Raw genomic sequence first — 14,266 nt, forward strand, 5'->3', positions numbered from 1 at the left:
CCAGAACACTGGATTCATTTGTGGAAGCACAAGGCCAGATACATGTTTTACTGAAGAAAAGCAATGCTTCATTTGAGGATTTGCAAGAAACTTTTGTGTTTACAGAGGCATCATGTTAAAAACAATGGGAAAAATCTGTGCCTAAGAGAACATCAGGTTACTCAACTTTAAATTTCAAGTTCTGTGTGGTGAAGTTATTAGCACAAACATCTTACTGGCATACTGTATAGAGCTGTTTCTTCCAAAGCAGACAATCAACAGCTATAATTAGCCTATATGTCTTTGAATCACAAGGTGAAACCTTTGCTATATAGTTACTGATTATATTCAAGATGTGTGAGAAGTTGGATTTTAAATGGATTGTCATTCTGACTATATCTTTTTTTAGTTTGTAACTCTAAAATCAGTTAAAACTCAGTGAAACAGCCTGCAGAAAGCTTGTTTTAAACGGAAAAGAGAACTCTGAGGCACTGGATAATTCAGGATTTTTTTTTATGAGAAATAAAACCTTATCAATTCTAGTATTCCAATCTAAGGCTACATCTACACTGCAGGCTTTTTGGGAAAGAAGCTTGTTGGAAGAGATCTTCCGCAAAAACTTGTTGCGCAAGAACGTGTCCACACTGCAAAAGCGATGCGCTTTTGTGAAGGACAGCATCCAGACTGCATGCACGCTCTCTCAAAAGTAAGTACTGATTGGTACGCACAGAATGGCCACCCGGGCACTTGTGCTTTTTCCTCTTTTTGCGCAAAAATCCCCTCCTTCCCATCCACACACAACTTTTTGCGAAAGAACTCTTTTGCAAAAAGGCTCCTTCCTTGTACAAAGAGGAATATCAATTGTACAAAAACCTCTGTTCTTTTGATTCTCTTGAGCAAAAACATGCTGTTTTTCCGCAAAAACTCTGTAATGTAGACATAGCCTAAATCCAGTTTGAAGTGACTGCAGATAGCATCCAATGACTGCTTGGTGGCCTATTACAAGTAGTCATCTGTCCAGTTCCTAGATTTCAACAGAAAAAAAACTATCAGTTTAAATGGAATTTTGACACAAATCAAGTGTTTAACAGATACAGAGAAATTTGTCCTCACACCCTTGCAAGGAGATTCCTCTAAGTCAAATTTAAGATATGTTGATAGGATGATATGGGGGCAAGCTTCCCTGTTACTCTCCAACCATTCTAAATTACAGAATTTCAGTCTCTCAAGCAATTTTACAAGCAGCAGCTATTGCTACCAAAAGTTTGAGAAAGGAAGGGTTGGTTAAATTAATCAATGAGTCAAAATTCTTGCTCTGGTAATATCAAGCTTCCTATACTTTCAAGTTTCACTCAACAGGCATAAGGGTTATGCTTTTTATTTTTTGGGAGAAGCAACTGGGCTGGTGCAGGGAGGATGCCTAGGCTTTTCTGTAATGAGTACAGATATAACTGGGATTAATATTTACATATTTTACTAAGGTTCTTGGGATCTAAGATTTAGGAGCCATGTAACTGAATTTCAGAAGGAACAGTATAGGGTTATTTCCTCACCACTTAGATAGGCTAACAGTGGTCTGTATTTGTCATAGCCATTACATTTAGCCTGAAACAACTGTTCGTGTGATTTTGTGTTTCAAGTAATAAAGTTCCAGATTTAGTCATCTCAAATCTTATGGTCATATTATTGAAACAAACTCTTGTTAAGAAGTGTCTATCATTGTCCACAGCACACGAATGCATAAAGTAGTTATTGGCATAGGGTTCTTGTTCCTACATATTTTGCTTTCCAGAAACAAAACATAGCAACTTCTCCAGCAGCTGTTCTGTTCAATAGGTTATCTTTGGTCATTTCCTAAATGAAAAAAAAAATTAAGCTTCTCTGTGATAATTATGGTAGTTTACATCTTATTTTTTTAAACTCACTTGGCACGTATAGTCAGTGTCCAGACCATCCCACAGACTCATGAACTGAGCTTTCATCATAGCCGTAGCTTCATGATCAGAACTTGAACGACTTCGTAGAAAGGAATCTTAATGAAAGATTTGATGAGAATTATTTACCTTCACGTTCAACCACAGCAACGACTATACTTATCAAGGACAAATTTATAATATTGTAATCACAGAAGAAAAATAAATTAGGACCAAGGAAAAAATACTGACTATCACTGAAATTTTAGTTAGATCTTCTCAGTTACATTATTTAAGCATTATGCAAGTACATGAAATCTCACATGAAACTGTCTCTGAAATAATCACAAAATATTGTGGAAAACCTAGGAGAAAAATCTGTATTTGCCAATGTTTTACTTTACTAGCACTTGCTATATATAAGTAGTATCTTAGGCAGCTCTTAATTTTCCATTCCTAGATATGTAAAAAATGAATTTTCATCATTGCTCCTCATGCAGACTACCATAGTGCTCCCTGTGAGAATATAACAAGCGTCAAAGTTATCAAAGGAAATTTTGCATTAGGGATGTGAATGGGTACCAGTTATATGGTAAGCATCATCCTTACCGGTATTGTGTAACTAGTTACCTGGCAGCCCTACAGCCCTGTCCATGGAATCCCACTTAATCAGTTAACTGATTAAACGGGATTTTACATCCCTACTTTGTATGTTTAATATAGAGTGGCTCACTCACTTTTCATGCAGAATTCTAGTTCCGCTAATCATCTTCAGAAGCATATATTGTTCAAAAGAGTTAGTAAGAGCATTTCCAGAAACAATTTTAACATGACATGTACTTGTTTCACTTTGGTACGGATTCACGACTTTGAAGTTAGAACGACAAATTCTTATGCTCCTAGAAAATAGAACTTCTTTCTCGCTAAACCATATACAGATTTGTTTTAAATTATCTTCTTCCTTCCCTGTTCTCATTTAAATGAAAACAAAGAAAACAAAATATAAATACATGCACAAAGTGAAGATAACATACACTAGGGATGGGAATGACTAGTTGACTATCCTATAAGCAAATGCTTATTAGATAGTCGACAGACTAATCCACTAGTCACTTCCCCCACTACTTGCTGCCTCTATCAGAAAGAGGCAGCGGGGTGGAAGGGAAGGAAAGAGGGGTGGAACCTGGAGCCTTACTTTTTCTCTCCAATGTGAACTACCTAAAGGTTCAACTTATCCCCATAGAGAAAGAAGGGGTTAGCACTGTTCTCACCAACATATATTTCTAGAATTGACCCTCTGGGTATGTCTACACAGCAAAGTTATTACGGCATAATGGCCGTTGTTCTGAAATAACTATGCGAGAGTCTACACAGCAATAGCGTTATTTTAAAATAATTTTGAAGTAACGGGAGGCTTATTCTGACTTCTGTAAACCTCATTCTATGAAGAATAATGCCTATTCCAAAATAATTATTTTGGAATAGGGACTGTGTAAACTTTCCACTTCTGCTATTTCAAAATAGCCCCTCACCAAGGCCATTCTGTGTTATTCCTCCCCAGTACCTCCTGGGGCTCTACATCGAAATAGTACGTCTACATTAGGGAAGCCTGCCTCGGACTAATTTTGAGGCTTCCTTGCAGTGAAGATGTGCTATTTTGAAATAAGCTATTTCAGAATAGCTATTCCAGAATAGCTTATTCTGAAATAAAGGCGCAGTGTAGCCTCAGAAAGTAGGAACTTCAGGTCACGATGTTATTTCTTCTAAATTCACAAACACTGTTAGTATTAGAAAGTAATTTAAGGAAAGTCTCATTAAGAAAGACATTATATAGGAATAAGAGTTAAATTTTAAATAAAGTTATCACAGGACTTCTGCAATATGATGTGCTTCTTTGCCATGGATGCTCTTGAATACGGTTCATGCTATTAAATCTTGATGGATTACCATTTTGTTCTGTATGCTAAAACATATGTTTTCTAAGAATTAGATATAATCACACACATCAACTTGCATGCAAAGTTTAATGTTTCTTTTCTATGACTACAAGAAAAAAAGCAGGTATTTTACCTATTTCATCAATAAAAATGATGGAAGGTTGGAGCTTTACAGCAAGGGAGAAGACCGCAGCAGCTAGTTTCTGAGATTCCCCATACCACTTGTCAGTCAATGTTGAAGGCTGGAGATTAATAAATCGACAACCTGCTTCCTTTGCTGTAGCTTTGGCAATCAGAGTTTTACCACAACCTGGAGGGCCATAGAGAAGTACTCCTAAAAAGTAACAGTAATAAAATATTAAGCTCACTGGAAGGAAGTAAACACTTTGGTGTGACTAACATAGTGATGTATGAAGTCATATTAAAACGAGATTTCCTGAAGGGTGACATCAAAGTATCTTTCAGTAACTACCACCAAACTCAGTGTGCACTATCGTACTGCAATTATGGCCTTAATATAAAAAAAAAATTTCAAATTATTCAAGGCCACTAACTCTTCACTAAGAAAAGAAGGTAATACATAATGCTCATTTTAAATGTAAACATCTTAAGTTTTCTGAGGAAATGTATTTTTTCAGTTTGCTTACTTGGGGCATTGGCTATGGCTTTGTTTAGTCATTCTACCTTTCTGAAAAGAGTTAAGAAAAAAAATCATAAGCTGCTTTAAAAGCACTTTAAAACATTCAGTACATATTATTTAGAAGTACATATACTAAATATTTTCTTCAAAAATCAGTCAATTTTTTAAACTTTCCAGTAGGAAATAAGTTCTTATTTAATTAGACTTAAATGAGTATTCACTATAAACAAAGCTGCAGAAGCTGATGAGTTATTTTTCTTAATTTAAATGTTTGTGGTTTTCTCATCTACATAGGGATAATTACTCAAGAGATTCATCTCCCATCTTCATGACTTAAAAAGTAACATTAAGCGGGTTGGTCTATTCAGAAGGTCCTTTCTTCCTCTTATTAAGGCACATGACAGAACACCAATCTTCTAGCCAAGATGAATTCCTAACAAGCTGACAATATTTTGTATAAACCCAAAACATTTATTTCCAAGTTAAAAATAACTGAACATTTTAAGGAGATAATTGAAAGATATATGCAGTAATTATACAAAGAAGGCTTTCATGTAATACAGAGAAAAGATGCATGAGATCTTGTCAATAGAAAATAAGCCCTATCCTTTTGTTCTCCCATGTAGCTACTTAGGTCCAAATTTTACTTTCATGTACAAGAGCATAAAGCAGTTGCGACTCTAAGGACTTCAGTGGAGACACAAACTTTTTAACACTATAAATAAGAGCAGATTTTAGACCTTTTCTCTCTCTGGTTGTGTTGAGTTAGCAATGAACTTATCTAACTAACTACCAGAGTTATTCATATATATTTATACTTCCATTCCCTTATGGGCTGTATTATTGGAGATCTGGGACCAGGGCATTCAGGGGGGTTCCCACAAAATTAGCTTTCCATGTTTTCACATTTAAGGCCTTTGTTTCTGTCAGCGTACTGGTATCATCAAAGTGTGGAAACATTTTCTACCATAGAATTGTATCTGACAACAGCAAAAGAAAATTTAATGTAAAGAGGAAAACAAATGAAATCCAGAAATAATGCATAGGTCGGATGTCTCAGAAATGTGTATTTGGATTGGTAGGACACGAAAGGATGACTTCAATAATCTACATTGTGTGTTAATAGAAGCCTAAGTAGACTAAAGAACTTGGCTTTTAAGGCTAAAAATTAACAATCGCACACTGGGAAAAAAGCCTCGGGCAATAAACAATGAGGTGATAGTCCATACATTCAATCCTAATAATTAAGATGATAGAAAAATATCATTCCGGGGACTTAAACTTCAAATATTAAATTGAGATTTGAGCCTTTTCCATAACACAAAGCTCATTGTTGCTAATACCAAACTTGACTGGAACAATAATCTTGAAAGCATAAAGGTTAAATACATTTTTTTTCCTAGGTAGTCATTACAATTTGTATTAATAAAAGAAACCACACATGAGCTATATCGAGAATGCTTTCACCTTACCTTTTGGTGGCTGCAAGAGTCTGGAATTCTCAAACAAATGTTTCTTCTGGATAGGTAAAATGACTGTGTCCTTCAGATCTGTAATAACATCATCTAAACCTGCAATATCACTCCAGGTTACCTGACGTACAAAAAACAATATGGGGGAGAGGAGGAGGTAAGTTAATGTATCATACTTAGGACCAGCAAACATAATCCTGATTCCTACATGGACTCCAAGAACTTTACTTTAAGTACGAAACCCCAGATTCAAAACCACATAAGTTTACTTATTTTTATGAGCAATGTAATAAGATGCTGAGAAAATACAGGTTTCACTCTATGATGCAGTTAAGATTTCCTGATAGAAAGTTATTTTCTACTTATATTCTGACAATGAGCTTTTAAAGATTTAAAGTTCTACATTTATAAACATAGAATTCCTAGCTGTATAGATTAGACTACTAACACTATTAAAAGCTTTCATGAATCAAATGTATTGTTTTATAAATTACACACAAACACACACCCTACCATTTCTATTATAGGAATAATAGAGGGAAATAAGCAGTGAATAAGCAGCCTTACATGCATGCTAAGAGGATCTACTAAATGTGCAGCAATGCTCATCTCGTATTCAGTAAGCTTGACATTTTTCACCCCAATCAGCTTCATGAGTTTTTCTGCCTAAAAAGAGAGAACAGCAGCCATGAACATTAGAAAAAGAAAATAGTTTAAATTCTGCTCCCATATTGATGTTTCGAAGATAGGAACTAGAAATGTGATAGGAAGTCATTTATTGACAATAGCTTGAGTCCTTTGCAGTAGAAAGGCATTACTGATTCTACTCAGTGGCCTATATGAGGCTAATTCACAGCCTCAGTTTCTGACAAATGTCACATAAAAAAATTACATACCATAAACTGGCAATTCTCAAAATGTGGGTTGGGACCCCAAAGTGGGTCATTACCCTGTTTCACTGGAGCCTCCCAACCCTGGAGTTAGATATGTTGGCTCTAAAACTTGAGCCCCACCACCCATCTGTTTTGGCTTGCATCCAATCTCCCTTGTTAATATTACTTTTGTTGAGTCCCAGTTCACTATTAACCTTTTTAGGGAAGGTTCAAGCAAAATAGGTATTAAACAACTCTGTTATCTTGATGTTATCTGTTACTGGAAAGGAGTAGCTAGTAAGTTGAGAGCTGACCCCTTCCTCCTCCTTTCTTGTGCTCCTGTGTATTTAAAGAAACTCATCTTATTGTCCTATGTCTCTTGATAGGTATCACACATTTTGTGTCTTCACCTTTCTGACTTTATTCGTACATGTTTGTGCTATTCTTTTGTACTCCTCCTTAATATGTCCACGTCTTCACTTTTTTGTAGGATTCCTTTTTGATTTTTCAGGTCATTAAAGATCTCCTGATAAAGCCATACTAGCCTTTTATTGTTCTTCCTATTTATCCTACATCTGTTCCAGTTCCCAAGTTTTGTTTCTCCTTTGCAAGAAAAACTCTAGTAACTGCCTAAATTAACCCTAATTCCCCCAAAGTTGCAAATATTATCATAGTCTTAAACTTTCTTTAGTTTTACAGCTGCCAACAAAGTTTAAACAGCAGTTGCAAGAGTGATGGGAGTTTTAACTAAGCAAAGCTATGAAGACAGCTCCAGTACCTCTTATGTCTGTAGACATGAGGAAGACAACATTACATTACTTTGCATATGGAAGGTTTTCACAGCAATCTAAGCTAGAAAATTGATTTTCAACTAAATTTTAAATTTTGCAGAAACTGACCACTTAGGCCCTGATCTGTGCCAGAGAAATATTCCCACTCATTTTTATTGAAAGTTTTCAATTTCTGTCCTATCTGTGCTTCACAAACTGTTTTTGTGCATATACAGAGCAGCTTGTATAATTATTTTTTAAAGAAAGTACTAGTGACCTGAGCCCCCTGCTCATTACACTTGCCAACCCCCCCTCCACCCCACTCTGGACACAAAGTCTTGCACTGAGCCCAACTGTGCTCTCCATGGCCCCAAGTCACTTGCACCCTTCTCCACTTCTGCATACCACAACCCTGGACAGGTCCCTTTATCCGAATGATTTTGGCCTATCCCACCCGCTTGTGCCCTTCAATCACCAACTAGTCCCTCCCGTCCGCACCCTTCCTGCTTCTGCCCCACCTGCCAATAAAATAGTTCATGGCCTAAAACCCACCCCCCTCCTACCATGCATAGCCCCACCTCCATCTTCCATTCCCTCAGCCCCATTCCCATGCCTTCATTCCTATACCCACCATTCTCCCTAACCCTCCTTCGCCATCCCGCCCATTCCCACTTTCCATCCCTATCCTACCCCAATTCCTACACCCACCCACCCTCCCTAATCCCTCTGCCTCTACACCCTCCACACTGCCTATCCCTCTGCCTCCATTACTATATATCCCTCATCCCCACATACACCCTTATCCCCTTTCCTCCCTCCCTATGCACACTCTGCCCTCTCCTAGGAACAGGCAAGCTAACCAGGCCCATACACAGGAATTTCAGGGTGGGAGGGAGGAGCTGCTCCAGGTGCTGTGACAACAGTATCTGGGCAGCTACTTGGAGAGAAGGTCAGCAAAGGTGGCATTGCTGTGGTGCTCTGAAACAGAAAAGGGGGATGTCTGTGGGCCTGGTGCACAGCCAGCGCTTCCCCGGTGGGCCTGCTCCTATGCAGCACCTCAGGCTGCCAGGAAGGCCCCCAAGCAGTGTTCCCTCTAAGCTGCTTCACAGCTTAGAAGGAACACTGCCTCCAATGTCCCCAAGTCCAGCGCCCTGGAATTTCTGCCTGGGGTCTGCCCTGTGAGCAACAGAAGCAGCGCCATTCCCTGCAGCAGGCTGATCTGGAGCAGTGCCCAGGTCCTGGATAGAGTCGCTCCCTGCCCTGGACACTTCTCAGGCACAGCAAAGCCACCTGACAGCCTGGCCTGGGCAGATTCCACCTCCCAAGGGTCCTGCCCACTCAGCTCTGGCGGCAGCCTTTTGGGAGGCAGAATTTGCCCAGGCTAGGCTGCCAGGAGGTTTTGCTGGTCCCCAAACAGTGTCTGGGACAGGGAGGCTATGCGAGGGCAGAGCCTGTGGGATGCAGAGTGATGTGATGACAGGAAAACCTTCGTCCCACAGGAAAAGTTTTTTTTTGTGTGTGTGTATATATATATGAATGAGAGAGAGAGAGAGAGAGAGAGAGAGAGAAAAAAAATACATTTAAAAGTTTGATCTTACCTGTTTCTGGGCTTCTACTTTTTGCTTCCTGGTTGGATCAATTGCATCTACCATCCATTTAATGGTAAAATAAGTCACCGCACCAAATATTGTCAAACGGAAAATTAAACCAACAACTTCATTCCGACTCAGCGGACGAGAAAAGGCTTCAGCATGAACCATTTTGATTTAACACTAAACAGAAGTCAGAGGAGAAAAAAAGCTTTAGACTTCAAAACTACACATTCTATTTTTTTTAAATGTGTTCACTTATGTAGCAGTCAGACTGTTTTCTATTTTTAGAGTAGTGGTACAAGCTCATATGTAACTTCATGCTACACTAATTAACTGGTTGAGTCTGGAATTAAACAACTAAAGGGCACGTTTCTAATTATGATAAAGTCTATATGCTGTCAAACTAGAAACACAAGCCCAAAAATGAGAGTATGTCTACACTTGCACCCTCTTTCAAGAGAGGGATGCAAATGAAGACATTTGAAATTGCAAATGAAGCCGGGATTTAAATATCCCATGCTTCATTTGCATAATCACGTTATGGCGCTATTTCGAAATAGCGCTATATTGAAATACAAAACACAGTGCAGATGCGGTTATTTTGGGAGAACACTCTTCTTCCTCATAAAATCAGGTTTAACAGTTATTTCAGAAGAAAGGTGTTCTCCCAAAATAACCGCATCTACACCATGTTTTGTATTTCGAAATAGCACCATCACGTGATTATGCAAATTAAGCACAGGATATTTAAATCCCTGCTTCATTTGCAATTTCGAAGGTCTTCATTTGCATCCCTCTCGTGAAAGAGGGGGTGCAAATGTAGACATACTCTTAGAGTGGAAAGGGTTACATCTATGGCGTATTCTACATCTGGCTTCATTTCTACTTCTGTTAGAGGCACAAAAGGCAACCACAGTAAATTGAACCCTTGCTTCTATATTTTAATGTATTCAACAAGGTCCTTATTTCAGAACAATTGTTTACTAAAATATATGAATTCCTTTTAACCATACAATACCTTACTAATAAGGATATGCCACATTTTAGTTCCCTGTTTACGCCAATCCTATTTAGGCCTGCTGTTTTATTGCTATGATTTACCAATATAAAAAATGTTGATTAAAAAAGACAAGTAAACAAACTTCCTGTTAAAGAAAGACACAATGCATTATTTCAAACTTCTTCCTCTACTACTTTTTTTAATAGGTGTCTTAACACATTTTTTAGACTTGCATTCCACATTTGGGCCTTAGAAAGTAGAAAATTGTCTGGATCCATTACAAGACATCTGCAGACTTGATTTGTACAGTTCCCCAGAAGGCTGCAAATGCTGGCTTTGTAGCAGACCATCACCTTCTCTGAATCAAATACTTAAACTTGAAAAAGTTTCATTAGGCCACAGAGCCCCTCTATACGACACACAATGTAGAGAGTTACTAAATTGCTCCTGGTCCTAAAGAGTTAAAAAAAAGTCCAATTAGGCATCTGGGGTCAGTGGAATCTATGGGTTGTCTACATTGCAGCAGCACAGCTATGGTTCTGCAGTTGTCTACACTACATACCCCTACATTGACAAACTGGGTTTTCTCCTCAGTGTAGGTAATTTGAGAGTTGATAGCTAGGTCACAGGAAGAAGTTTCTGTTGACTTAGCCACTTCTTCAGTAAGGGAAATCTCAACTTAATGGCATCATAAAGACTGCAAATTTTTTTACAGTCATAAGCTAGTAGATAGATATAGATCAGGACTAAAAATTAGATTGATCAATGCGCTACTAAAGTAGGAGGAGATCAGACTGAAAATTTTGAGCAGCCTCCATTTAGTCACGGATTGCCTTCCTTTTTAGGTCTTGGGTGACTGAATAAGAGATCCTTTGGTAATATGAACCATTGCTCCTTCTCTGTGGCTGATTTCCAAATTGAGCTGACAGCCAGTGCCAAGCTGGAGGATTTTGAACCCTGCCAGCTCTTGCTACATTTCAAAGGCAGAAGTGCCAAAGGGAGCACAGAGACAGTGGGGAGACTCAAGCAATCCCTCACTGGCCCCATGCTCCCCACGCGCTTTGCTTCTGAAATATACAAGAGCCCTGTGGGACCCTTGTACATTGCAAAAGCAGGGAGCACTGGGCCAGCAGAGGACTGCTTGAGTCCCCAGCTCGCCCTGTGTTCCCCGCGGAGCTTCTGCTTTTGAAACATAGCATTTCAAAAGCCGAAGCACCACCAGTTCCCAACTGTATCTCTGCCTCTTCCCCCAAGGAGATGAGGAGGAGGGAGCCAGATCTTCTCAGCACCGGCTCCTGCTCCTCTCTTGCTGCTTCTCTCTGATAGTAACTAGTCGAGTCACTAGCTGACTATCCAATAAGCGTATGTTTATCCGATAGTCTACTAGTCGCTTACATCCCTACCAAATCACACAAAACTGGACAGCTCCTCTTCCTCTCCCAAGACATACTTAATCTTGACTTTTCTTGGACATCTTCTCAAGAGCAAATATTCCTCTTTTCAATTTGTAAACAGATAATAGTTGATAGCTTTTATGCAGGGACTTTCCTTCTCTTCCCTTAACTATTTCCCTGGTAAATTATAAACTCTAAAGAGGATCAGGGAACATTTTTGTTGCTGTATTAGTAAAGTACTTACTTCAATGGGGATCTGAGCCGATCCATAACCGTGGCCTCTGAGCTACAGTTTGGACCTCCCTGGTTCAATACCCTCAGGATGAGGGATTTTGCCGGACCAGGGAAGTTCATATCTGGCTCCCCTGCTACCGGCTCCCCACAGCCCTGGACCAGCTGCTGGCCTCCTGGCCAACTCCTATTGCCATCAGCTTTGCTGTCCTCCCGATCCCCCCACATTCTTCCCTGCTATGCTGGGCAGCCCAGCTGCAGCCCAGCTCCTGGCATGCCAGGCTCCTGGCCCCACCGCTGGGAGCCCAGCCACCAGCCCTCCTCTGGGATTCTCTGGTCCTGGAATATCGGTGGTCTTGCCAGACAACAGATGTTGCTGGACCACGGAATCCCACGTAACAGAGATTTAACATGTACTATTACACCACAAAGCATACTAGCAAACACCTGGCCTCAAACCCTTTTACACATTTCTTCCTCCTAAGATGTAACTAGTGCACACCATGGACTAAATAACGGGCCTCAAATACTTGAGTACTTCACAATGTTCTCCTAGAATTCCATCAGACCCTTTCTAAACATCAGGCTTTTTAAATGCCAGAAAATCACTGGTATGACTTAATTCTGAAGACTTGATTATCAATTATTTGAATATATCCCACATTCTGATCCCAGAACATAACAGCCAGGCTCACTTATAATGGAAGTCTTCATTAAGTACCACACAGATATTAAGTGAGTGAATAATTTTTCCTTCCAGTTTTGGTTTCATTTGCTATAAATAGCACTTTTTATTGTGGCAATGCTGTTTGCAGCGAGTCAGAGGCCACACCAAGGACATCGGGAGGTCAAAAGATTGGAGAAGAGGTTCCAGCACACTTTATTTGCTTTTATAACATCCAGTATGTCTCTTTTCCCCCAAACAATCTCCCCAGTGTGAAATGTACTGGAAGACTATAGATGCACCCTAGACGGCAGGTACAGAGAACAGTCCATGCAAAGAACCAAAACGTTTTGAGAGTTTAATATCATAGAGAATTCTACCAATACATGTTAAAAATGTATGCTCCACAGGCAAATTGATTCCTTCAATGTCTCCTATATGGAAGTATGCATATGTATTAAACAGTTAAATTAGCTACCAACTCAGCTTAGACTGTCAGTAAAAAGTAGTAAAAAAATTGTACCAAAAATATAGCAGTACATAAGACCATGTTGAATTTTAATCCTAATAACTCAGTCAAATCAAAACATATTTTTCATCTGAACCCTTACAGACATTTCTCAGAGAGTCCTATTTTCCTGCCCATTTCAGCTTTCTATCTACAGCTGTCATGGAACACATTTAAAAAAACAACCTTCAGAGAGAAAGATACACTTATGTGTTATAAAAACAAATTTATCCCTCTCCCCTCCCCAGCTGAAAACTGTCAAGATATTTTTTGCTCTTATTCTATACATGCATGAGATCACCAGTTCACCTTTGACTAAAGTCTAAACCTGGAATATTTTGGATCTACTACAAGAATGCTTGTAATAGGAAATCAGGTGTCTCCACAGCTAAAGGATTCTCACAACAGTTAGCCTCCTCCCGTCAAGGGTGAGCATCAGAAACTGATAATAGGATATAAAAAAGTTTTATAAACTGTAACAGGGTAACCATTAAACCCTAGTTACTCTGTGGGTCTGGAGCAGCACCTGCCTGCAACTCACTGCAGCAGCAGGACCTGTGGGTCTGAAGCAGCACCCTGGCCGGCTGCTGTTTCAGCTCCTGCTGGATAACCAGAACTAGTAAGTCTCACCCTTTAAGAGTGAGGTTTACCAGTAATCATTAACTTCCCTAGCTAGGAGCTGGCATACACCAGGAGCCAGCTTTTAAGCATTGGCTCTGGCTGCTGGCCCCACTCCCAGGGAGCATGTTGCCACACTGCACTGCTATACTGGGAGCCAGGGTACACCAGCAGGACAGTGCCCTAACAGAAAATGATAAGCTGATGCTTATTGGTTAATCGGTTAAACTTTACATTCCTATTACATCCCCAGTTGATAACCAATATGGGCTTTCGCTGTCTTTCACACCACAATAAATGAGCTAAGAAAACACAGAGGGGGCAGTCGGGAAATACCTGGCCCCTTCCTAACTCAGCTGCGGCCCTTATAGGAGACTCTGTTCAAGTCATTTGATCTCTATGGGCCTCAGTTTGCAAGAGGCGCGACCCAGGGTTTTGGGACAATTCATTGAATACAAAACGCTTTAAAAGCTGTAGCTAGAGGAAACTACAAGGACACAAGAATATCGCCGGTCACTGAAGGGCAACAGCTGGGTGGCTGCCCACTAGGGAGGCAGCAGCACTGACTGGACCCGGGGAAGGAGGAAGGGGGGGAGCAGGGGGCACAAAAGTGCAACAGGAGGCAGGGACGGGCGCGCCACCGGCGGGAAGGAAAAGGAACAACCGGGCCGGAGGG

The 14,266-nt window shown here is 39.9% G+C and overlaps 1 protein-coding gene across 2 annotated transcripts in view; it reads right to left on the reverse strand.

The window, feature by feature from the left end:
* ATAD1 (ATPase family AAA domain containing 1) overlaps window positions 1-14,266 on the reverse strand; it is a 30,444-nt gene that overhangs the window by 12,305 nt on the left and 3,873 nt on the right. For both annotated transcript variants that reach the window (XM_025183842.3, XM_006121455.5), the window contains exons 2-6: window positions 9,182-9,355; window positions 6,509-6,607; window positions 5,942-6,062; window positions 3,963-4,163; window positions 1,905-2,011 (exon numbers count right to left, since the gene is read on the reverse strand). In XM_025183842.3, coding sequence (XP_025039627.1) covers window positions 1,905-2,011; window positions 3,963-4,163; window positions 5,942-6,062; window positions 6,509-6,607; window positions 9,182-9,343 — 690 coding nt within the window. In that variant the 5' untranslated portion in view covers window positions 9,344-9,355. The remainder of the gene's footprint in view (window positions 1-1,904; window positions 2,012-3,962; window positions 4,164-5,941; window positions 6,063-6,508; window positions 6,608-9,181; window positions 9,356-14,266) is intronic.

Source organism: Pelodiscus sinensis, chromosome 8 (assembly GCF_052426305.1).
Source record: "Pelodiscus sinensis isolate ZL-2025 chromosome 8, ASM5242630v1, whole genome shotgun sequence".
NCBI classification, from domain to species: Eukaryota; Metazoa; Chordata; order Testudines; family Trionychidae; genus Pelodiscus; species Pelodiscus sinensis.